Here is a 21,818-nt window from a genome sequence, read left to right on the forward strand (position 1 = left end):
AGTTTTGTTATACATTAGATAATCCAATTTTTAAATCTTTTTTTATACATGGACAAGACAGTTTTCGAAATCAAAAGCCACATAGTTAAAGAAATAGCATCATGATAAGTAGAAGGCCAACTTAACACACAATTTAAAGGCCATAAGGTATCTTTTGGAAATGTTATCACTGGACTTGATCTATGTAAGTACAAAAGTACTATTGTAAAGATTCCCTGAAATTAATAAATATATATATTAAAGTAGTTGTAAAAAACTAATTTGAATGTTGCCCTTTGAAGAACTAGTATATAGTGAAAACCTATTGATTTTACAAACTAAGAAGGAATAAATGAAAGGTATATAGTGCCTTATTATGTTTCAAGTGAATTATTAGGAAAACTTGAAGGATTTTTGAAAGATAGTTCATTTTATGTAAGGAATCAAACTTTGGCTGAAAATTCTTTGCGTATTACTTTCTTTAATGTGTAATTATGAAAGTAGACAAAATTATTTTATATTATATTTATCATGTTTAAAATGAGAAAAGAAGTTCTTTTATTTATTTATTCTCTACAAATTTTAGTCTTATAAATTATATAAATAAGAGTCATTCCTTATAGAAAAGGTTGGATACATTTTTTTTATAAATTGACAATTCAACAAGTTATCTTCAAAAATCACCAAAATTCTACTCAATGCTACCTTTAGACATAATAATATAATCTCTCTTTTATTTGTCTGACTTTCTAGTACAATTACTTTAGTTCCTCACTGAATACTAGCTTATTAACACTAGATTGCCTAAAGTTATTTTTATTGCTTTTTAATTTCAGTTGGAGAAAAAAAGTATGTTTATAATAGTAGAATTTCTCAGGATTTTAAGACTTTTTATGCATGATTATGTATAAAAAGTCTTAAATCCTAAGAAATTCAATTATTAGAAACATACTTCTTTTTCTAACTGAAATTAAAAAGTAGTCAAAATAACTTCTTCGGGTAATCTAATTTTAAAGGTAGACCACAAAAAAATTAATTTTTTATTATCACCGTAATATGTATGTAAACATTACTTTTTAAAACAGAATATAATTAATTCTTATATGAACTTACATTTATTGCTTTAAAACAATATAGACAGTATGACTGCACTTTTAATTTCTGATTGTTCCACTCATTTACTAAAAATAAAAATTATTGACATTAAACTATTAAATTATGTAAACAAAAATATTTTTTATTATATTAGTACTTTTTTCATTTAAAGTAGATTCTAATGCATTATATTTTCGTGAAAGCCTTGCATATTTCGCAAATTCATCCACCATTGAAATAGTTTCTAATTCTCGTTTGATACTTAAAATTTCTGTACTTAGTTCTTTATTTACTTTTTCTTTAGAGAACAGTTTTGCCATTACCTGTGAAAATAATTGACAAACGTAAAATATAAATAAAAGTATATAACATTAAGGTACTAAAGTACTTACAAGAACAATTATTAACGGAACGATATAATCTGAAATACAGATTAAAGTAGCGACTAGGAGTAAATTCATTTTAACCAAACTTTAACGATTTAAACGTAAATGCCACTAAAATTAGGTAATAAATAAAAGCAAACAAATCATTTGTGGTCATTGGGTTGTGAAACTTGATGAAACTGTTTTGGGAATGCTGGGAATTCGTGATCTGGACTCGGGAGTCAATGGGACTTGGGTTAGTTGGGTTGGAAGTTCGGCCAGTTCGGGAGCTGCCTCCAAACAGTCCAAACTCCAAATGGCTCCCTCCCTTGATTGAATCCCTTTACTTACACGTGCCTTGTTTCAGAGTTTCAGACGTGATCAAACGTGATCGGCGTATCATGGTATGACCGTGTATTCGGTGTATGTATGTATGTATATACTGGCGTCGTCTGGTGTGAAAAGTGTGAGAACGAGATCTTGAAAGTGATATTTAACCTAACCTAACTTGATTTTTTTGATTTTTTCGATTTTTGAACTACGGTAAACTACTACTACATAATTCTAATTTCCAAACCATTCAAAATTCCAAGGATTCCAAGTGTGTGATAGTCGTATCTGTGTCTTTTCGGTCCATTATTTATAAAGTTTTCAAATCGTTAGTATCAGTAATAATTTTGGGTTGTTCTTTAATTATTTTTGCCAATATAGTTTACTGACATTTAATTAAAAGTGATACTAGATACATTTTTTTTCAGATACATTTTTGTTTCACAATGGAAGTTGATTATGAAGAATTGTCCCATGACAAAGATCTCATTGCTAGACTTAAATTATTTAATGAATCAGTAGATAAAATTGAGGATATAATTGATAAAGCTGTTGGTGATCCAGAGATATATGACAAACTTTCAAATGCTGATAAGATTAATTATAATCTTCTAATGGCATATAGCTTTAATAGTTTATTTTGGATGTATTTACGTGCAGAAGGTATTTCCATAATTAATGAAATTTTGTATAATGTTTTGGTATATTGTAAAGTTTTAAGATAATAACAAATTTACTGTAATATTTTTTTAGGGGCTGATCCAATGAAAAATCCTATTAGAGGAGAAAATGATAGATTGAAACAATATATGATGCGTGCAAAGCAAATAACTGATAAAAAGACTCTTATGCCACATTTAAATAAAGATGCAGCTAAAAGATTCGTTAGGAGCAGTTTATGGGAGGCTAAACATAGTTCTGCAGAAAAATCTGATGGAAAACCGAATTAATTTAATATAATTATTGTTGAAGTAACTAATTAATCTTAAAGCTACATAAATAAATAATTTGCAAATAGTATTAAACAATTCTCAAACCTCTGTTAAAACACATACACACACATCATTTTAAAAAATTAAATTATAATATGCAGTTGGGTTTCTTTGTCAATATATATAACTACTTACATTTGTGGTTCATAATGGTCCAATAGGAGTTTGCTACAATTGAATCAAGTCAAAGGAAAAAAATCTAATTACTTTTCCATGTAGCCTTAATTTTGAAGGTAAATAAGAATGCTTTAAATTGTTTTATTTTCTTGTACTTATGCTATTAAACCATTTCTTAATCTTTAATTGATTCATTTTAATTATACATAATTTCGAAAAAATACTGAAAATTTCGCTTATATATATGAACGTTTAATTAAAATACACAGAAGCAGAACAAAACTAGTCATGTTCCAGGATTTACTGCAGTTATACGGACATCATTCTATCTTCTTTTAATGTTTTGTTTATTGACAAAAATATAATATTTGCAGTTATTGACATTGAATTCTGGAACACAGCCTTTCTATATGGTGGTCAGTCTGGAATCTGGACTCTGGGTCAGCCACACGATGTTTTAAAAATGCGATATACGTGGTGTTCGATTAACTATGGCTAAACTGGAAAATTCGGATAGGAGCGGAAATTAAAAAAAAAAGATGTTAAAATTTATTTGCCAATACCCCTAAGTTTAAAAATTATTAGTAATTAAAGTTTTTCGCTTGCAATTGGCTTTGATTAGAAGGAAGATCTTATTGGCCACATTACTGTATTTACCATCTCTCTCTCTGTCACAGTTTCACGAATAGTTCAAATAGTTAAATATCCGAGACCTTGAATCGTGGACACAGCACTCGGCAAAACCATAGAGCAGGGATTTAGTTCTGCTAATTTATAATGTAGTAATATCAAATGGTGGTATGTATCACACAATAATCATTACTTCTTCTATTAACTAAAAGGACAGCCCACTGCATTAACTTATATTTTAATCTGGTACTCTGATGAATAAGGATAGAGCACAGCGAGCTTATCAGAGTCGACCTCGTCAACCTGCAGCTGCAGTGGCTCGAGTGGCTGCAGAGTGCAGATAGCATCATAGCATAGCAGCAGACAGCAGAGTTGGCTGCAGTCAACTGAGTCATATGTATGTATATACGAAATACATACACATAGTACCAGGCTGCTATTGCTAGAGTGCTGGACTGTTTAATTCATCTAGTATTAAATAGATTACGTAGTATACATACATATAAAGTAATATAAACAAAGATATTTCCTAAAATGGCAAAATATGAAAGAAAAAATAATTCAAAATAATTGACAGATTTGATTATTGATCTGTTAAAATACAATCAAACACAAAGATTTGCTTACGTTTAATCGCTGGTATATAAAGTTTTTGTTACCATTTATTACCTAACTGACTTTACTAATGGAGGAATTTTGTCTAAATGAAACTGACATTAAATTACTGGATTATCATTTGTATGGATGTTATGAGTTGATAAATGTGATAAGATGAAACAAAATAAAACGATAATCAATAATCTGAAAAGGAAACAACAATCGTGTTCAAAAATTGATATATTAAGTATCAAAAATAAGGTTAAGAATAATTCAAAGATTTTTTAGGTTAGTCTTATATAATTTATTATTAATAATTAAGATGCTTATTAAAATAAGTAATGTTTTCTGTTGCACGAACAAATTTTGTTTAAATTATAGGGTTTCATAAAGTAGTTAATGTATTTTAAATACCTTGATTATTTTAAAACAATTTTTATATTTAAAATTGGTAAAGTACTTTATTTTTATTTAAAAACAAGTATTTTTTATGTGTATACTTAAAATTTTAATCTTTCCTTTAATTATTTTTAGAAATGTGACTAAATCAATAAATATAAGAAGGTAAAATGAATGTGAGAAACAGTGAAAATAATTTGCTATTTCTGAAGCTAAATCCAGCTACATTAGGTGCAGTAGCTAGTATGAGTAATATGGACCACATTGCTAAAGAAAAAGCATCATTAAAATCAATATTTAAACTAAGTAATGATGATACTAGAGAATTTTTTTGTGGATGGGGTTCTGCTATTATAAATGTTACAGTTACTTATCCTATTAATAAAATTATATTTAGGCAGGTGAGAATTGCATTACAAATTTTTTTTTGACGAATCTTAATAACTTTTTTGTTTTAGATATTAGAAAATGTTCCTGCAGGAACTGCAATTAGACAATTATTTAAAGAGGGAATACAATTACTGTATCGTGGAATTTTACCGCCTCTTTGCCAAAAAACTGTCTCGCTTAGTATAATGTTTAGTGTTTATGAGGGTTCTAAGAAAAGGATTTATATATTGTCAGAAAACAGAGTACTAGCTCAACTTTCAGCTGCTAATATAGCTGGAACAGCTGAAGCTTTATTGATGCCATTTGAAAGGGTTCAAACATTGCTTCAGGACTGGAGGTATCATAAAAAATTTAAAAATACCACTCATACCTTCAAGTACTTATTAACAAAATATGGTATATCAGAATGTTACCGTGGATTAGTTCCTATTATTTACAGGAATAGTTTATCAAATCTCATGTTTTTTACTCTTAGAGATCAGTCAAAATTACTTTTAGGCAAACAAGAGTCACTAATACCTAATTTTATTTGTGGTGCATTAATAGGAGGCTTCACTAGTACTATTTTTTATCCAATGAATGTTATTAAAATACATATGCAATCCAAAATAGGAGGAAAGTTTGAAAAGTTTTCCACTGTTACGAAAGAAATATATATTGCAAGAAATAGAAGTATACTTAGCTTTTATCAAGGTGTGCATTTAAATTATATGAGATCATTTATTAGCTGGGGTGTTATAAATGCTTCTTATGATTTTCTAAAAGAAATGTATGTTAATATATTGTAAATAATTGGACATATAAGAAATTCTATATTTGTCATTTGATAGAATTAATTATGAAATGAAAATATCCTCTAATAAAAAACAAAAAGAATTCTTAAATTATAGCTAACAATATAATTAAAATCAATGTTCGTTGAATGCTTGAATTATGTATGTAAGAAAAATATTATCCAAAGTTAAAAAAAATGAAAAACTTTTATAATAATTTTAAAAAATGCCAATTCATTTTATTGTATTGAAATTTTTGGTACATACATTACTGAAACTTTAATATATAAAATAAATTAAATATGTGCGTATAATTTATCATAAGGGTTCTTATTTTATTTGATAAAGGGAAATATATTTTTTTAGTCAAATGAATTTATAATGCTACTTATTAGGTACACAGCTAAGTTTTATTATTGTTATCAAATTTACAAATTCTTGATATGTACACTGAAGAAAATAAATCTTTCTGAAAGAAAAGTGATATAAACTATTATACATATAATTCTAAGTACAAGAATATGTCAGTTATCTGATAGCAAGTATAATAATTACATATGAGATATACTACTGTCAGGGTGAACCCCAGATGATTTTAAAAATAAAGGATTTAAAATATGTAAAGGTTTGAGAAAATTGTAATGTTTTTATTATTCTTTCATCTTGTATTGAAAATTGATTGAGTTAGATCCCTTGCTCCCTTAAGGCCATCTGGTGATAAGATTAAGTGACAATTACAGTTTTGATCTAGTTTACACTTCAAGTTTATTAAATCAATTTCAACTAAAATTTATTTAAATTATCAGGGAAATAATAATAACCTTCTCTTTATTATATTTTCCTTTAAAATTATTTATTGAATTTTACAAATTTAACAGAGATTATTAATGATAAAATCAAATCTCAATAAGTTGATCAGCTTCAGCAAGCATTTCACGCGAATGATTGCTATCTGCTTTTACAACATGCTGAGCTCCCACTAAACAATCTTTCAGTTGAGTTCCTTCTTCAATAATACACCCATTGCATAATATGCAGTTTTGGATAACACATCTGATTGAATCAATATATCATTTAGTTATAATTATCAAGGTTTTCAAAATTAATGTTAAGAATTTTAAGTTTACCTTTCTTTGATGGTGACATTTTCCATAATTATACTTTGACTTATTCTTGTTTTCTGCTCAATAGTTGTATTAGGACCAATATGGCTTTCTTTAATAGAAGTTTTTGCATCTATAAATGTATTTGCAGCGACTCGACAGGCTTCCATTTGAGTACACTTTATGGTAGCTTTTGGTGATATTTCTGGAATTTTGTTTTCACTAGCGATATTTCCAAACCAATTTGATACCTGAAAATTTTGCTTTATATTAATACACAATCCATAAATTTGTAATAGTCATTTATACCCTTTACAATGAGGGTGCTTCAAGCCACTCACCGTCCGTTTTAATATCCAAAGAATAGACTTTTTGGAATTTTTAAAAATGATATTAATTTTTACAAACATGCTCTTTCATGTAGTGGCACTCTTTATATCTGGTTAAAATTAAAATTGTAGTGCTTGTATAAAAAATCTGTTTTTTAAAAATGGAACTACCTAATTTTTATTGCACAGATTTTTAGCCTATCTCAAATTTTTTACAAAAATCATTTTCATTTTCAAATTTCATCCAGTCATTTACGAGATAATTCAATTTAAAAGTAGACGTAGTGGTGCGATTATGCGTGTGTACGCCTAGTGGGTCCCACACATTACTTCAATGAAACAGAACCATATGTAATTGCAAATCGAAATATCTTTTAAGTGACTGGTTGAAATAAAAAAAACAAAAAAATGTTTTGTAAATATCTTGATATAAGCTATAAGAACATGTAATAAAAAAAACCTCTATTTAAAGAAAAAAGACTTTTGGTACTAATGCTACACTTCTGGCCTACATTGAAAGTGAAGAATGCCACACCAGATGAAGGGGCATTTTGTAAAAAACTAACGTCCTATTTTAAAATTCCAAAAAACCCAGCTTTCTGGATTTCAAAGGATGTATAAATAGGTAGTCTAAAACAGTCTGTATATACAAAAATTACCTTGATATTAGCTAAATTATACATTTGTATAGTATTGACTCTTAAACCAAATTTTCCTTTTACTACATGAGCATAGCATCTAATGATATCATTGCAATAAACATTCTCCATATCAGTGTTATGATCAATGTATCCAGACAGTTTTCTAGCTAATTCATCTAAGGGTTCTTCTGTGGCAAAACGATATACGTCATTTTTTATGTCAATATTCATTAATGATGTATTCTTGTCATCAATCATTTGTTGCAGGGACTTTGAAAATTGTTTTTTAACAATATAAGGAAGTAGCTCGCCTTTTAATGTGCTGAAACTCCTAAAATTAAATTATCATTTAGACATTACTATATATATACTGAATAAGGCTCAGAACACACCCTAGGGCATAGATATATATATATATATATATAGATGTGATAAAAGAATACCTTCAAAACAATAATAGATATCAATTTTTTATACAAGATTTTTAGAAAATCCTTTGTAATTGCATTCAGAGAATCCTTACAAAAAAATTTAAATTTCTTATAATTCAGGAGTTATATGAATTTAGATATTGTGACTCTGGGGTGTCTCTGAACTGCCTCACCCTATATGTATAAGCAAATATACTTACTTATTGTATACCAAAAAGTCTAAAACCCATTTACGAATTATATATAAATGAGCATCCATAAGTTTTGAATGGATTGTAAAAGCAACATGTTTCCTCATAAGATTTCTTGAAATTTTTATTGTCTCTTCAAAATCTGAAGCAGATGCTAAGAAAACTAAGCGGTCTGTTTCATTGTCAATTCCAATTAAATCAGTTTCAGTACTTTGTTTAATTTTTGGACCAGGAGTGATAATATCTTCAGGTACCTTAGGTGTAGCTAATAATAAAGCTGTAATACTAGCATTATGATTTCTGTAGACATTTAAGAATGCTTTCATATCAATATTAGTTATTAAATCACATGAAACGACAATAAAGTCTTTTTGAATTTTATCATGAATATGCCTAATAGAATCAGCAGTCCCAATATCTTCTGCATCTGGTATACCAACAATATCTAATTTGATATTAAGATTTAGTTTTTCTAAAGCTTGAGAAATATCACCTTTTACATTTTCAGAAACAACTATAATTACTTTCTTAAAACCAGTGTTTTGAAGAAGTTGAAGAGGGTACCAAATCAGTGGCATATTACCAATGGGTAATAAACATTTGATTTGTCTTGCAGTTAATTCCGTCATACGAGAACCTTTCCCACCTGCTAAAACTACAGCTTGAAGTTCTTTATAAACCATCTTTGAATAACTCTTCCTGAAATAATTTAGTTAAATTTTAAATAATGATAATAAAAAACGTCTCTAATAAACAAATATTTATAAATAAATCTAATTTAGAAAAAATATATCAATTTATACAAGAGAATTTACAAAGAATTCTCCTTCAAATTTATAGAAAATATTAAATATTTTTAAAGTTATTCTTAATTATAGTATAAAGTCATAAAACTGAATAACCTAAACAAGTGTGTAACGAGACAACACTCGTCCACCCACGACAGTCATGAGTCAAGAAATCAATTAAGACATTCGATTTCGAACTAGTACTAGTATTTCGAACAGTCCAGGTCCACTAACCACTTGATTTCCCTCGAGTTACCATCTCTGCCCAAGGGGTCAGTGAGGGCGCCACAACGGTGGCGCAAATTTTCCCGTAGAGACTCTTCCCCCTGTCATAACCTGAAAAGTAAATTCCATTGAAAATTTAAAATTTATTTAATAGAAAATGAATGAAGCTATGAAAGATTTGATAGCCATAGGCACTCATGTAATAATAAAAAAGCAAAATTATAGTAAAGTATATAAAGTGACCAAGAATGGAAATTTGATGTTAGGAAAGCATCAGAAAGTGCATATGAATGAAATTATTGGAAAGCCTTATTGGTCTACTTTTGAAATGATTCCAAATTCTGAAAGAAAAACGTTTGATTTAAGATTAGCTGAGAAATCTGAAGAAATAGAAGAAACTGGTTCATGGTTTGACTTACAAGATAGATTACCTAGTGGTCCTGATAATCGTTTTATTATTGATGATGGCACATCACAGAAATTATCAAAAGAACAAATTATAGAGCTTCAAGAATCTGGTACATCTGGCAAAGAAATTGTTGGGCAACTTATAGAGAACAGTAAATCATTTGTGGAAAAAACAAAATATTCTCAGGAAAAATATATAAAGAAGAAGCAAAAAAAATACTTTCGATATATAACAGTTTTTAAGACAAGTATTTTAGGATTACATGAAATTTATTTTCGACAAGATCATAGCAAAATTAATAATATACGTATGGATTCATTAGCACAATTATTATCATACAGTGATGTACAGTCTGATGGTTTGTTTGTTCTTTACGACAGTGGTTCTCAAGGACTACCAGCAGCAGCTATGTTAAATAGGATAGGTGCTAATAACACTGGTACTTTAATAAATTTACATCCTGGAAATCAACCACAAATAGCAATTGTTCAAGCTATGAACTTTCCTAAAGAACAAGCAGAAAGATTAATTTCAGTAAATGTTTATAGTTTTTTGAGATTATATTATCAAGGAGAATCTTCTGTGCTGTCGGAATGTAAATTATTAAATGATTATTATATAAACAAAAATATTATATCTGACGAATCTATTACTGTATTAAATAATACTGATATTGAAAAAGATGATAATAATTTAGAAACAAAAAGTGAAATAAATTTACTTAAACGAAAAAATGATGAATTGGTAAATAGTAGTCCTATTAAGAAACCTAAGTGGTTATTGGAGACCCAAATGGCAATAAATATTATTAAGGAATCAAAGGCCAGAGGTTTAGTTATAGTTGCAAAAGAACATCCACTTAACATAATAAATGGCCTATTACCGTTTTTAGGATTTTCTAGGCCATTTGTTATATATCATATGTATCGAGAACCATTACAAGAAACGTATGTGGCTTTAAAACAAAGACAAGGTGTAATTAATTTACGACTTTATTCTAATTTCTTACGAGCATACCAAGTTTTACCAGAAAGAACACACCCCGACATTCTAACAAATGACACAAATGGATATATTTTAACAGGATATTTGGTAGAGTAAGACCTGAATTGTACAAAGAGTTAATCTTATTCATAGTCTTAAAATAAAAATGTTTAATACAATAATATGATATTTATTAATCTTTAACTGATTTATTAAATTAATAATATTATTAATTACAAAATGACAATTAAAGTTATTTTAAATTTGAACTCAAATCGTTTAAATGTTGCTAGGATCTCCTGTAACGGTACTAATTACACTTTAAATTTCGCGGTTAGGCCAGGAACGCTGAAACGTGAACCGGAAACTACTCATCTTTTTAATTAAACTAAATTTTGTGCTTTAATTGTTCTATTATTGGAATTTACATGTTACGATAAATATTGGCCTTTATTATAAAATATTTAATTATTATTTACTTCAGAAAAATATGATTGGTTCAGAAAATATAATTTGTCGCGCTTACCGGAAGTTATATTAGAGAGCCAATCCTCAAAAAGAGCAAACAAAGGCTGCGTTCGTTGTTCGTTTATTAACTGCGAGTACTAAAACTCTACAATGTATGTCACGTAAAATATAGGTTTTCAATACTGGCAGTACATAAACGTCATAAACGAACGCAGCTAAATTGGAAGTATTGGAAGTTGGAACGGTTGGAACAAACCAACGGCCAGCTTAAACCGAAGCATCCGACCACATCCGGATCCGATTCCGACTAGCCAACTTGAAGCAACTGAAGCGTCTGAAGCCTGAAGCAAGCGGTACACTCGTTCATTTTCATTCGATGCGTTGGACTGTGTAGACGTGTGGTTGTGTAAGAAAATTTATACTACACGCATGCATAAGTTTGGTTTTCAATTGGTAAGTATTATAATCCATTTATATCTTTAGCATCCGAACTCTAATTTCTAATTGAATAATATGCAATAGCTTTAATTAATAATATCGAAATAAATGATAAATTATTTTGCAGAAATATGATTATTCAGTTAATTTCCTAATGATGATACTGTTAGTCTCGTTCGTATGACGCATAATGATTATACTAATAATACTCCTGATTTTAAATTAATTTTTACATTTTTTTCATTTACTTTTGTCAAATATTAGGATTTGTTCTCTTTTTCTAGTGTTCAGCACATTTTTATCTGTACGCCATTTATTGAACAACTTCTATATGCGGTAGATTTTATATCAGTGAGTTATCAATTATTTTTCAGTCATAATTTTAAGTTGCTTAGTAAAACCCTTTTACACAATGATGTTATTGTACCACCCCAGTCTGAAAGCTGTGACTGATTTGATTTTACTGAATTAAAATTTATAAAGTAAAGTAAAATTTTAAAGTTTATAACAGGTACACAAAGAACTTCTTTTTATCTTTTTAGGACCAAATGTTTGCGCTGGAAGTAAGCTCTTTTTGTGCAGTAGAAATTAATGGTAAGTTTATTCATAATAGTTTATGTGATTTTTTACTTGATATTCAAAAGATGATGAATACAACAATCGCCCTAGTCAAACTGAGCGTTTTAATGACGAAAATTAGATCTGAATTATAATTTGTTTGAATAATTAGGAAATAAAAGTAAATATTTTATTATATCAAATGTATAGACATGGATTCTTATTCTATTATTACAGACAAAATTCTAGAAAATGGATGATTGTTGTACCACTGGTGTCTAGATAAAAATTAAAAATGGTGGACTTGGATTTTTCATCTAAATAACTTTAGTAATGTTGTAAGTATTAATTAAATTTAAAACCATTTAATTTTTATTATTATAATGATGAGTTATTTAGTTATCCCTGTCATATTAAATATATGCTGAGAAATCTTTACTGAAAATAATATATTTATCAATATTCTTGGTTTGAATATGTAGTGAATATTTGCTGATATTCATTAATAATTTTAGACTGCACTAGAATTTATGAAGTTCAGCAACTACAGGGCATTATTGACTGGCAGGAGAAGGTTTTATGGCTATTGAATATTCATGAATCAGTGAAATTGAATTCAACCCTAGAATGTTAAGAATGGAGCATTGGCTAAGGAACAAAAAATTATTAATGCTCGCACAAAGAAATTGGTAAGAGTAATTTAGAGTGTAATGTTCAATTACATAAATTACTTCAAAAATTTTTAAATATGATGCTTTACAAGCATATGCCTGAAGATTACTTTTGATGCAAACTTTAACTGATTTCTTCTACTATTTTAAAATATATAAAAGAGGCCATGGAGCAATGAATTAATGCTTTTATTATATTTTTCAGTTAAAATAATAAGTCATATTGAAAAGATTTGGAGCAAATTTTTTACACCAATAACTTGTAAGTAAATAAGCAATTATTTATTTTATTTATAAAATAAATGTGTTTGATTATTATGATGATAAAAATTGTATACGCTATTATGAATTAAGATGATTCTTACTTGCCCTCACTGAATACATATTATAATTTACTATTTGTTCTTTGTTAATTATAAATGTTTAAATTAACAATTTCATTTTTTTTAGATCTGTGGAGATTGGGGTTGAAAATTTCTGATAAAGATAAAAAGTGAACAATTATATTTTAAAATATGAGTAGTTAAATATTTCAAATTCTCTGTGCATTTAAAAATTATATGTAATCACAATAAAAGAATTGTCTTCATGTAAACATCTTGATATCAACTTGAATCTTGTGCAGTACTTTATAAATCTCATAATAAAAAGTATTACAGACAGATTGTTAACATGAAAATATCATTGGTCGAGTTATGAAGTAAATTTCAACCGATGATACTTTTGTGTTTAGTATTCTATTGCTTGTACTTTTGACTGTGCTGATTTCTTCAAATCCCTAATATGAATTTGTAATTAAACGTATATCATTGGTGGCGTAGGTGGTTACTTAAGTTAAATATAGGTGTTCTCGATACAGATTGACGTATATTTTTATTTACAATATCGTTGATCACATTACTTCTCTGTACATGTAAGTTAATCTACAGTTTGTGTAATTTAATTCTGTACGGATCGGTTCCGTAGACTAGAATATTTAAAATTCATTGAAGATTTTAAAATAGTAAAAATAGATAATAGCATTGTCTAATTCTTTCATAAAAAAAATACAAAGCAATAAAAAAGTGGTATCAGTTTACTTGTGCTATACCTAGCATATTATTGATAATTTCACATGCCAGTATAAAATTCGTTAAACAATTAAAAACAATGTTTCATTTATAAAAATATCCTACATTGTACAACAAAATTTGTATGAAAGTCTAATAGAAATTTTTTGTTTACGGACATTAAAAAGAGTGATTACAATTTTAATTAAAATTCGACTTAAAGTACTAGAAATGTAATAAAAATGAGATTCTTAGTTAATTTCTAGTGTGTAAAGTCTCAAAAAATCACTTAATATCTAAATTAGCGTAGGTCCAAAAGCTCTTTTGTATTTATAATATTGAAATATGTTCATCATTGAAGATGAAAAATATTACATAGTACTAAACGTAGTTAGTGTTATTTATAAAAATGATGATCGCATATAGAGAAATTATTTTGTCTATATTGTCGATCGCAATAACTTTTGGTAGCAAAGACCATTCGGCAGAAAGTTTATTTTAAATTGTGATAAATAATCTTTTTAAGTGGCTATATCAGAAGCTTCATAGTAGCTGAAGGCACGATAAATGAAGTAATAATTAAGTTTTCTATGTCTTAACATTTGCTTTTAAATAGGTCGACACATGTGTTATACACATTGAAGTAGTATGTAAAAATATTGATTGTAGAACATATTAAAAAACACCTTAATTACGAATATTACTAAAATAGTGTACTATTAAACTATTAGAGAGGTAAAAATTAACAACAAATCTACAAGGAATAAATAATTGACTAACAGATCTGTAAACTCTTGTAGCACTTTCTTTGAAAAGAAACACAAAGTAATATATTAATAGTATTTGAAATAAGTAATAATACTATGCTTTTGTTCGTTTAATTATTTTTAGTGATATTAATTACCTTATGAATGAATCTCTATCAGAAATACGTTGCGTGATCCATGAAACAGCCATTGTATCAAGGGCTCAAGCCAATAATATAATCAGTATTTCAAAAGAAATGAAGTGAAACTATGAAAGAGCAATTCTTCTTTGCATTGATATGAATAGATATTATGTTTTACACCCAAATACTAGGAACTTATTAAAATGTTTATTGGAATAAGACTCTGTATCTAAGCTATTTATAATAATATCTTAGATACACGGACTACATTTTAAGAAGCCGTAAGTTACCTTATTGTTTTTGTAACTATCTTATTTGTGCAGATTTTGTTAAGGAATAGTTATTATTGGTCTTGTAATAATTAGCTATTGAAGTTTAGCTACTAATGTTTAAATTAGTATCGACTTCCTAAAACAATTTCCAACAAATTTGATCATCCGATTTAATATCAATTATGATATTTTCGATTTGTGTATATACCAGAAATGACTTTTTATATACAAGATGCTTGCCAAAACTTATTGTAAGAGCAATTTGTAGCTAAAAACATTTTATAACTATAAGAGTTGTGCTACAAGCTCTATCAGTAGTTTCGGGATGCAATAATGTATTGCCAGTTCTACATTGAGAATTTCCCTTTTTTTTTTTAATATTTCTTAAAAATCCAATTTTTTCTACTTTCTGTATATATATTTTTTCAAAGGGATATTATCAATGTGAGTGTTGCATAGAATTATCTATTATATGTTACATTAAGATTGAGCACTGAAATTGTCACAAATCTAATTCGTAGTCAGTCAAAGAATCAAACTCTCTTTGGTGAGTGGCATTCACAGCCATCACATATCCCCACAATCTCATAGCAGTTGCACATACCTTTTGAATCTCCTCAACTACCTCAAAATCTAAATCAGTACGCCAATGAAATGGTGCAACTTTTGAATTTCTAAATGTACTTGAAACACCGCCTACATCATTCTTGGTATGAGTATTTAAAAATCTTTTTACGTCAGGATGAAAATTTAAGCCGTAAAATTCGTAAAGCTCCTTTACATGTCTGTAGGGATCAACAGATAAATCTTCATACCTGATTACCCTATTCCAAAAGTAATATACATTATTGAATGTTTCAAGTAAATACAGAAAAAGGATATGTTACCTAAAGGTATTCGGGTATTTTTTCTTAAGACGCACAGCTGCTCTGAAGTCTGATACCATATCAGCACAAACTAAAGCTGGATCGGAGCAATCAGGAATAGATGGGCACCATTCTCGATGCCTTCGTGACTGCAAAATTCCTCTTGGATCACGAATAAGAAGTACTAATCTTATTTTTAACCTATTTAACAAAAGATCCATTGAAAATGCTTAGAGCTTATATTATTGCGCATAAAATATAATAACATACTTTTCTTGAGCCAATAGTTTCTCGGCAGCCCGTAATCTTAAGCGGACAAGCTTCATTGATTGAAATGGAAATAATTTACAAAATTTTGATACAAATCGATGATCCCAACAAATTCTTTTGTGTGCTTGACATTGTCTCCAAAGATGTGTATTATGGTTAAAAAGCCAAACATGCGTTTTCCCATACTCAAGATATTGATCTGATAATAAGCAAATAAATTTTATAACTTTGTTTGTTTTCAAATATTTTTACATCAGATTTATAAAAAGTTTACCAAGATTGCTATAATCACAATTCAATAAAGCTTCAATATTTTTTAAAGCTTCTTCTGCAAGAGGTGGACCCCTAATTTGTACAATTCCAAAGTCGAGTAATGGTTCATAATGATAAAAATTTGCTGGGTGAGCATTTAAAACATCACCAAAGAAGGTGCTTCCACTTCTCCAGCTTGTCAAAATTACACTCCTTACTGGTCTTCCTCCTTTTTCCATTACTAAATCGTTTAGAGAACTATAAAAGAAATTTTTTATAAAAGGAATACAAAAAATTTTTTTTTTCAAAGAGATATAGTTTCAATATGAACCTTGAATTAATTCCATATTTTCCTCTAGGATATTCATAATCTTCCATGTCTTCTTCTATAGTTCTTCTTTGTTGATCTATTACCTCTTGAATTTCAAGCAAAGTAGCATTGTCTGCCGACCCTCTGATATATGCCTATAATAAAAATATTAAACATTACAAAATAACTAGTTTCATTTAAAAGATTACTCTCTTATATCAATAAACAATTGAAAATACTTTTAAATCATCAAACCTGCAAATTAATGAGTAATCTAAAGGTGTTAAAATTAATCTACGTTAATTAATTTATATTCTTTAGGCCAGACTAAATAAATTAATATATTAGAAAGCATGCAAACTTCTGTGAATGCAGCAACTAAAATATATACAAATTTAAATGCTCAAGTGTACAAGAAGGCTTACCATTAATGGATCTTGTACATTGACAGTCCGAGGCCTTATTTCAACTTCCTATATCATAAAAGCAGTGATGTGTTAACCAATTAAAAGTGCATTAATATTGAGAAAAGAAGGTGACATTGTTGATGATTTATTTTCTCCTTTTTTATTTTACAAAAATAGTTATTTTTCTTAATAAAAATTATGTTAGCAGCAAAAGAGTAATCAATTGTTATAACATGCAAATAATAAATAAATATGATAAAGAAAATTAGGTCATTAAAAAATAATAAGTTATTAATTGCTCATAAGTTTCCTGCATACCAAATAATAGTATTGAAGTGAGAATATGTATTGCCTCAACCGTATAGTAACAGCACTAACGTTTAATAAATTTGGCAATATTTGAAAAAGTTCTTTCATATGCATGTAGTTGGAGATTTTCACTATACTGTCACTGAATAGGTATGCAGAATCCCAATAAATCTGATTATTCGTCATAAAGATTGACACTATGAAAAGTGTAGAAAGTACCAATAGAACGAATGAACTGTTGAATACAGTTTGTTAAAGTAATAAAATTTGTTAATTATAAATGAATATTTTATAATAAATTAATAAAGCAGTAAGAGCAATGAATAAGAGTATATTAATAAGATTTTTGTTACAGGAGTAAATGTTAGTTTGCATTTGAAGTAAGTTAGGTGCAAAAGTTACCCTTTAACAGCATAAAGAATGTGTTTGGCTTGATTGAATTTAGTAGTGCAATTCCACGTCCAAATATTTACTGACCGATAAGGCAGGCTGTAGATGATGCTCAAGGTAGTTGCTATAGTGCTGATTCAATGCTAGGAAGAAGATGCACAGAGATACCAGGAAAACTAGTCCATAAAAGCTTAAACGCTTTGACACCCTCATACCTAAAATAATATGGTACACAATTTAAATAAAAATAAATAATTTATAATTTTTGAGTTAAGAGAGAAACTATTATAGATCTTTTAAATCCAACCTTCATTATTCTTATACTACAAAATGTATCTTATAATCCGATGTCCAACAAACTATTTCATGATAAATAAATGAAAATGACAAAATAATACTGAAAGGATATAAAAATGTAGCAGTTGTAAAGTGGAGACAGTTGTTAAGAAAAAAACATTTTTACTAAGCTTTTGATATGGAGTAATATCAAAGAAAATACACATGAAAAAGACCCACAAGAGGAATTAAATATTATTGTTTCAAAATTGAAACTAGAAATACTGAAAAAAAAAGAGAGAATGATGTAAAGTATTTTTAATCAGTAAAAATGAATATAACAAAATATGCACTTTACGAGGGCTGTGATGAGAAAGTAAATTAAAAACTGTATTGACCTAATTATTTAGAAATAGTATTAAGAATATATGAAATTATACAGATTGCAATAAACCTGTAAGTATTATAGCACATATGGCTTACCTCAGAGTTAGTAAAGAGATGCATTTGTTTAAAAGGAAGGAGTATGATGATAACAAAACATAGCTTCAATTGTTAAAGAATAAGAAGACAATAAAATTAAAAGTGACACTTTTCAACATAGCGTAAGAAAAAACAACGAAGCAGCAGACGACAAACATCGTGTCCTACTAACTTCACCACTGATGCAGCATGAACTGAATTGTACATATTTGTATTGAATAGTGAACTATATACCGGGGATATAGTGTTAGTATACGAGACGAGGCATCAATTGAATTATTTATATGTATGCATGTACATGTGTGTTGCCAATGAATAAGAAACCACCCTCCTATTACACAATATCCATACACCTGTTAAAAATATTTTTGCTCGATTTACAAAATTGTCTACTCTATGAAAAGAAACAACACAACAGTGATATTTCCAAATTGTATATTTCAATTATAAAAGATCAATTAAATGTTCAAGGTAATAAAGAAAAATGAATGAACCGAATGAATCATGAACATTGCTCGGTCGGTAAAAAAATTAAAATACTCTCTCGACGAACAACGACACGTCTAGTCAGTCGTCTAATTCCATTCCATTATCATCATCAGGGTAGCAATAAGAAGTTCCTAATTTTCCTTGTGATAGGAATTATCAACCGAGCACTAACAATACTATTGATTTTGCTACGGCTATCTACTTTTCTTTGCAATCTGATGTTTATACATATAACTATTGTAATAATTATGTATATACTATGTGTACTTCATTACCAAAAAATAATTTAAAAATTTGAAATAAACTTAACATTATTTTCTGCACATTCTTTCCATAAGTCAAAATAAAGTCAATTTCATGGAAGGCAAAAATATATTTTTAACTTTAGTAAGGGAAAATTGAAGAATTAATGTTATGCCTGTGTGTGTGTGTGTGTGTGCACATAAAAAAGAGTGAAATTTTGATTTTTTGTGATCGTTATGAATATAGGAAGAGAGGATGGATACAGAGAAAAAAACAAAGTTAATTCATGGGTGAGTTTTACTGGGTAAGAAAGAAAACAGTGACACGTGTGTGGGATATTTGAGCATAGAGAGAAAAGAATCGTGTGCTGCTGCGCATCCGGCAGAGCAGAGCAGAGCTGGCTGGCTGTCTGCCTGGCTAAGTGAAACTAAAGCTTTAAACTGAAATGTAACTAACGCGAATCGCAACTAGTAAGGAATGGCAAACTAATAACAACAAGATAGAAAAATACAATTAAAACTGATAAAAGCAAGCAGATGAAAGAAGTGAAAATAGCAGTATAGTAATAGATTGGCGTACCGTGCCGAACGCGACAGACATCCCTCTGCGCAAAGGAACGCAAAGCTCGCTCAACTCACAGGTACAATGTACTCTTAAAGTACTTCTGATACTACCAGAGCTCCCAGAGTCCAGCCAGCAATATACTGTGACTGTGTTCTTCCTTCTGCATGCCTGATGCTCCAGACTCAGGCTCAACATTCACAGCAACAGCACTCAGCCAGCAGTCTGCTGTTCTCAGGCAAACCAACCCAGACCAACCGACCGTCACACCACACCACACCAATAAACCAACTGGAGTCTTGACTGGTCTGGTCTTGACCAGCACCACCACCAGACCAACCAGACCAGTCAGTTGCTGTTGCTTGAACAGCGCACGTTAGCAGAACCACGCTACTCTCACAAGGACATATATATTTTACTATGTTTTTTATCAATCTGTCCTCTCCCGATCCTCCCTCAACACCTAATTTTTTCTATAACCCCTCTCGCTTTCTACCATTTTCATCGGTCACGCCAGTCGCTACAAAATGTACGAAATAATAACCTCAATGACAAAACTCATGGCCAAATATTTCTCATTCAAATCTCTCAAATTGTCTAATTAGCATGTGAATTAGTAACCTATAAGCTCCTACATATTGAAATATGTGAATTTGAGGAGAGAACCCTCAACCAAACTCAATTCACAGAACGACTATACCTTTCTTCGTTTCGCTACTGTTAGAAAACACTGTGTGAATAAGTGATACGTGATACGTGAAATCAGTGATATTAAAAGTGTAAGCTTATGAATGTTCTACGCTTTTCGAGGATTTTGTTAGCTTAGATTTAGAGTATTTTATGGTCCTGTGATATACGGAGGGTAATATCAACGGTTCGACAGATACCCTACACGAGACACAAGATGCCGAACTAAAAGTTTTGGTAAGTGAATCTAGTAATATATACTTAATAAATTTATTATAGAAAAGAATACGTCTAATAATTATATCATTTCTACAAAAATATGAATATTATATCCTTGTATAATTATATGTACATGTATTACTGGTAACATATTTCAAAAGTGGTCTTTTTTAAAAAAGACTTGAGTTATCTGTTTTCCAGAGATATCCCATAATTTAAAATTTCATTTATTCATCACTTGAGTTGATTCATGCTGCATTCTAGACAGTGTTTTGTTTCAATTAATTCTTTTGAATGGTCTAATAAAGTGTGGTAAGTGAAACGAATCTCTGACCATCTCACTCATTTTTATATTCTTCTGTACTCTTTGGCTATGAAATATCCAACACACGTGTTCGTGTTGTTTTAAAGAGGGTTCGAGTTTTTCTGACATTTTTTTTTGAACATTTAGAAAAGTTTCAGTGCGGCGAGGGGTTTTTTTTTTAAGATTGTACACGGTTATTGAGAATGGTAATTCGTCATAAAATAAAGCCGAGCATTAGTCGAGTTAGGAAATGTCGATATCGACCAGAGAGCTTCTCTGCAGAAAGCCTAGGCTAAACAAGCGTTAACTAGTCTGGTGCATTGAACGTATCGCAATAAACAGAGTGAGCTCTTTACGTTTTTCAGATATATCTATATGGTACACAAATATGTGACACACTGCCTGAATATGTGTGTTGCCCGGGACTCCTACTTCGTTCAATATTAGTTTTGTTTGTTTTAACTGTAGCTTTTACAATTTTGCAGCGCTAAAAAAAACTATGCAGGAAAAATTTAGGAAGAATATTGCAGTTAAAAGGAAGAAATCTTTTGTAAACTGGAACATTTGATCGAAGCTTGTCGGGGCTTTTCAACAGCGAAATGCACAGAATTTCTTTCGCGAGATCAACCAGACTATTCT

At 29.2% G+C, this 21,818-nt stretch overlaps 6 protein-coding genes, 1 long non-coding RNA gene and 1 other non-coding gene across 13 annotated transcripts in view; 5 read left to right on the forward strand and 3 right to left on the reverse strand.

The window, feature by feature from the left end:
- Window positions 1-12: 12 nt before the first annotated feature.
- On the reverse strand, window positions 13-2,091 carry LOC136773182 (guided entry of tail-anchored proteins factor 1-like). Its single transcript, XM_066726612.1, has 4 exons — window positions 1,467-2,091; window positions 1,232-1,397; window positions 1,093-1,160; window positions 13-215 (listed from the first exon to the last, which is right to left on the reverse strand). Exons 1-4 carry the CDS (start codon window positions 1,533-1,535, stop codon window positions 15-17), a joined length of 504 nt encoding a protein of 167 aa, XP_066582709.1. The 5' UTR covers window positions 1,536-2,091; the 3' UTR covers window positions 13-14.
- A 1,544-nt stretch (window positions 2,092-3,635) lies between these two features.
- On the forward strand, window positions 3,636-6,269 carry LOC136773181 (mitochondrial nicotinamide adenine dinucleotide transporter SLC25A51). Of its 2 annotated transcripts, none has more exons than XM_066726610.1 (4): window positions 3,636-3,676; window positions 3,777-4,393; window positions 4,640-4,905; window positions 4,963-6,269. In XM_066726610.1, the coding sequence occupies exons 3-4, from the start codon at window positions 4,675-4,677 to the stop codon at window positions 5,680-5,682; spliced, it is 951 nt and encodes a 316-aa protein (XP_066582707.1). In that variant the 5' UTR covers window positions 3,636-3,676; window positions 3,777-4,393; window positions 4,640-4,674; the 3' UTR covers window positions 5,683-6,269. The 2 variants fall into 2 exon arrangements, with proteins under 2 accessions (XP_066582707.1, XP_066582706.1); XM_066726609.1 differs by lacking the exon at window positions 3,636-3,676 and adding an exon at window positions 4,487-4,556 and having other exon boundaries at window positions 3,852-4,393.
- Window positions 6,270-6,405: 136 nt separating this feature from the next.
- On the reverse strand, window positions 6,406-9,374 carry eIF2Bgamma (eukaryotic translation initiation factor 2B subunit gamma). Of its 2 annotated transcripts, XM_066726605.1 has the most exons (5): window positions 9,265-9,374; window positions 8,372-9,061; window positions 7,759-8,071; window positions 6,795-7,021; window positions 6,406-6,720 (listed from the first exon to the last, which is right to left on the reverse strand). In XM_066726605.1, the coding sequence occupies exons 2-5, from the start codon at window positions 9,043-9,045 to the stop codon at window positions 6,564-6,566; spliced, it is 1,371 nt and encodes a 456-aa protein (XP_066582702.1). In that variant the 5' UTR covers window positions 9,046-9,061; window positions 9,265-9,374; the 3' UTR covers window positions 6,406-6,563. The 2 variants fall into 2 exon arrangements, with proteins under 2 accessions (XP_066582702.1, XP_066582703.1); XM_066726606.1 differs by lacking the exon at window positions 9,265-9,374 and having other exon boundaries at window positions 8,372-9,258.
- Window positions 9,375-9,392: 18 nt separating this feature from the next.
- On the forward strand, window positions 9,393-10,950 carry Trmt6 (tRNA methyltransferase 6 non-catalytic subunit). Its single transcript, XM_066726607.1, has one exon. It carries the CDS (start codon window positions 9,533-9,535, stop codon window positions 10,883-10,885), a length of 1,353 nt encoding a protein of 450 aa, XP_066582704.1. The 5' UTR covers window positions 9,393-9,532; the 3' UTR covers window positions 10,886-10,950.
- Window positions 10,951-11,520: 570 nt separating this feature from the next.
- Window positions 11,521-13,971, forward strand: LOC136773930 (uncharacterized). Its single transcript, XR_010822684.1, has 7 exons — window positions 11,521-11,689; window positions 11,959-12,025; window positions 12,217-12,268; window positions 12,470-12,570; window positions 12,748-12,921; window positions 13,109-13,165; window positions 13,354-13,971. It is a non-coding gene; the product is annotated as an uncharacterized lncRNA (long non-coding RNA).
- LOC136773983 (small nucleolar RNA SNORD31) lies at window positions 12,079-12,147 on the forward strand. Its single transcript, XR_010822697.1, has one exon. It is a non-coding gene; the product is annotated as a small nucleolar RNA SNORD31 (small nucleolar RNA).
- Window positions 13,758-20,142, reverse strand: LOC136773929 (carbohydrate sulfotransferase 4-like). 4 transcript variants are annotated; one of them, XM_066727907.1, is made up of 8 exons: window positions 19,988-20,142; window positions 18,005-18,132; window positions 17,237-17,284; window positions 16,833-16,966; window positions 16,524-16,759; window positions 16,250-16,448; window positions 16,001-16,180; window positions 13,758-15,937 (listed from the first exon to the last, which is right to left on the reverse strand). In XM_066727907.1, the coding sequence occupies exons 2-8, from the start codon at window positions 18,128-18,130 to the stop codon at window positions 15,616-15,618; spliced, it is 1,245 nt and encodes a 414-aa protein (XP_066584004.1). In that variant the 5' UTR covers window positions 18,131-18,132; window positions 19,988-20,142; the 3' UTR covers window positions 13,758-15,615. The 4 variants fall into 4 exon arrangements, with proteins under 4 accessions (XP_066584004.1, XP_066584003.1, XP_066584005.1 ...); XM_066727906.1 differs by lacking the exon at window positions 19,988-20,142 and adding an exon at window positions 18,677-19,299; XM_066727908.1 differs by lacking the exons at window positions 17,237-17,284; window positions 19,988-20,142 and adding an exon at window positions 18,677-19,299.
- A 191-nt stretch (window positions 20,143-20,333) lies between these two features.
- Window positions 20,334-21,818, forward strand: part of LOC136773928 (beta-1,4-glucuronyltransferase 1) — a 33,029-nt gene continuing 31,544 nt past the window's right edge. Inside the window, exon 1 of the mRNA XM_066727902.1 lies at window positions 20,334-20,893. The gene's annotated coding sequence lies outside the window, so the exon portion shown is untranslated. The remainder of the gene's footprint in view (window positions 20,894-21,818) is intronic.

Source organism: Prorops nasuta, unplaced genomic scaffold (assembly GCF_024137725.1).
Source record: "Prorops nasuta isolate Cenicafe-Biocafe unplaced genomic scaffold, Cenicafe_Pnas_1.2 PNAS00005, whole genome shotgun sequence".
Lineage (NCBI taxonomy): Eukaryota > Metazoa > Arthropoda > Insecta > Hymenoptera > Bethylidae > Prorops > Prorops nasuta.

Excerpts from the sequence above, each read along its gene's own strand:
- LOC136773182 (XM_066726612.1), bottom strand. The coding sequence starts at position 1,535 with ATGAATTTACTCCTAGTCGCTACTTTAATCTGTATTTCAGATTATATC. Across the intron at positions 1,398-1,466 it reads TTCCGTTAATAATTGTTCTT|GTAATGGCAAAACTGTTCTC; the intron begins GTAAGTACTTTA and ends TTATTTTCACAG. Across the intron at positions 1,161-1,231 it reads ATCTACTTTAAATGAAAAAA|TAAATGAGTGGAACAATCAG; the intron begins GTACTAATATAA and ends TTTTATTTTTAG.
- LOC136773181 (XM_066726610.1), top strand. The coding sequence starts at position 4,675 with ATGAATGTGAGAAACAGTGAAAATAATTTGCTATTTCTGAAGCTAAAT. Across the intron at positions 4,906-4,962 it reads ATAAAATTATATTTAGGCAG|ATATTAGAAAATGTTCCTGC; the intron begins GTGAGAATTGCA and ends TTTTTGTTTTAG.
- eIF2Bgamma (XM_066726605.1), bottom strand. The coding sequence starts at position 9,045 with ATGGTTTATAAAGAACTTCAAGCTGTAGTTTTAGCAGGTGGGAAAGGT. Across the intron at positions 7,022-7,758 it reads ATAATTTAGCTAATATCAAG|GTATCAAATTGGTTTGGAAA; the intron begins GTAATTTTTGTA and ends CAAAATTTTCAG. Across the intron at positions 6,721-6,794 it reads AATGTCACCATCAAAGAAAG|ATGTGTTATCCAAAACTGCA; the intron begins GTAAACTTAAAA and ends TGATTCAATCAG.
- Trmt6 (XM_066726607.1), top strand. The coding sequence starts at position 9,533 with ATGAATGAAGCTATGAAAGATTTGATAGCCATAGGCACTCATGTAATA.
- LOC136773929 (XM_066727907.1), bottom strand. The coding sequence starts at position 18,130 with ATGAGGGTGTCAAAGCGTTTAAGCTTTTATGGACTAGTTTTCCTGGTA. Across the intron at positions 16,760-16,832 it reads AAATATGGAATTAATTCAAG|TTCTCTAAACGATTTAGTAA; the intron begins GTTCATATTGAA and ends TTTCTTTTATAG. Across the intron at positions 15,938-16,000 it reads AAATACCCGAATACCTTTAG|GGTAATCAGGTATGAAGATT; the intron begins GTAACATATCCT and ends CTTTTGGAATAG.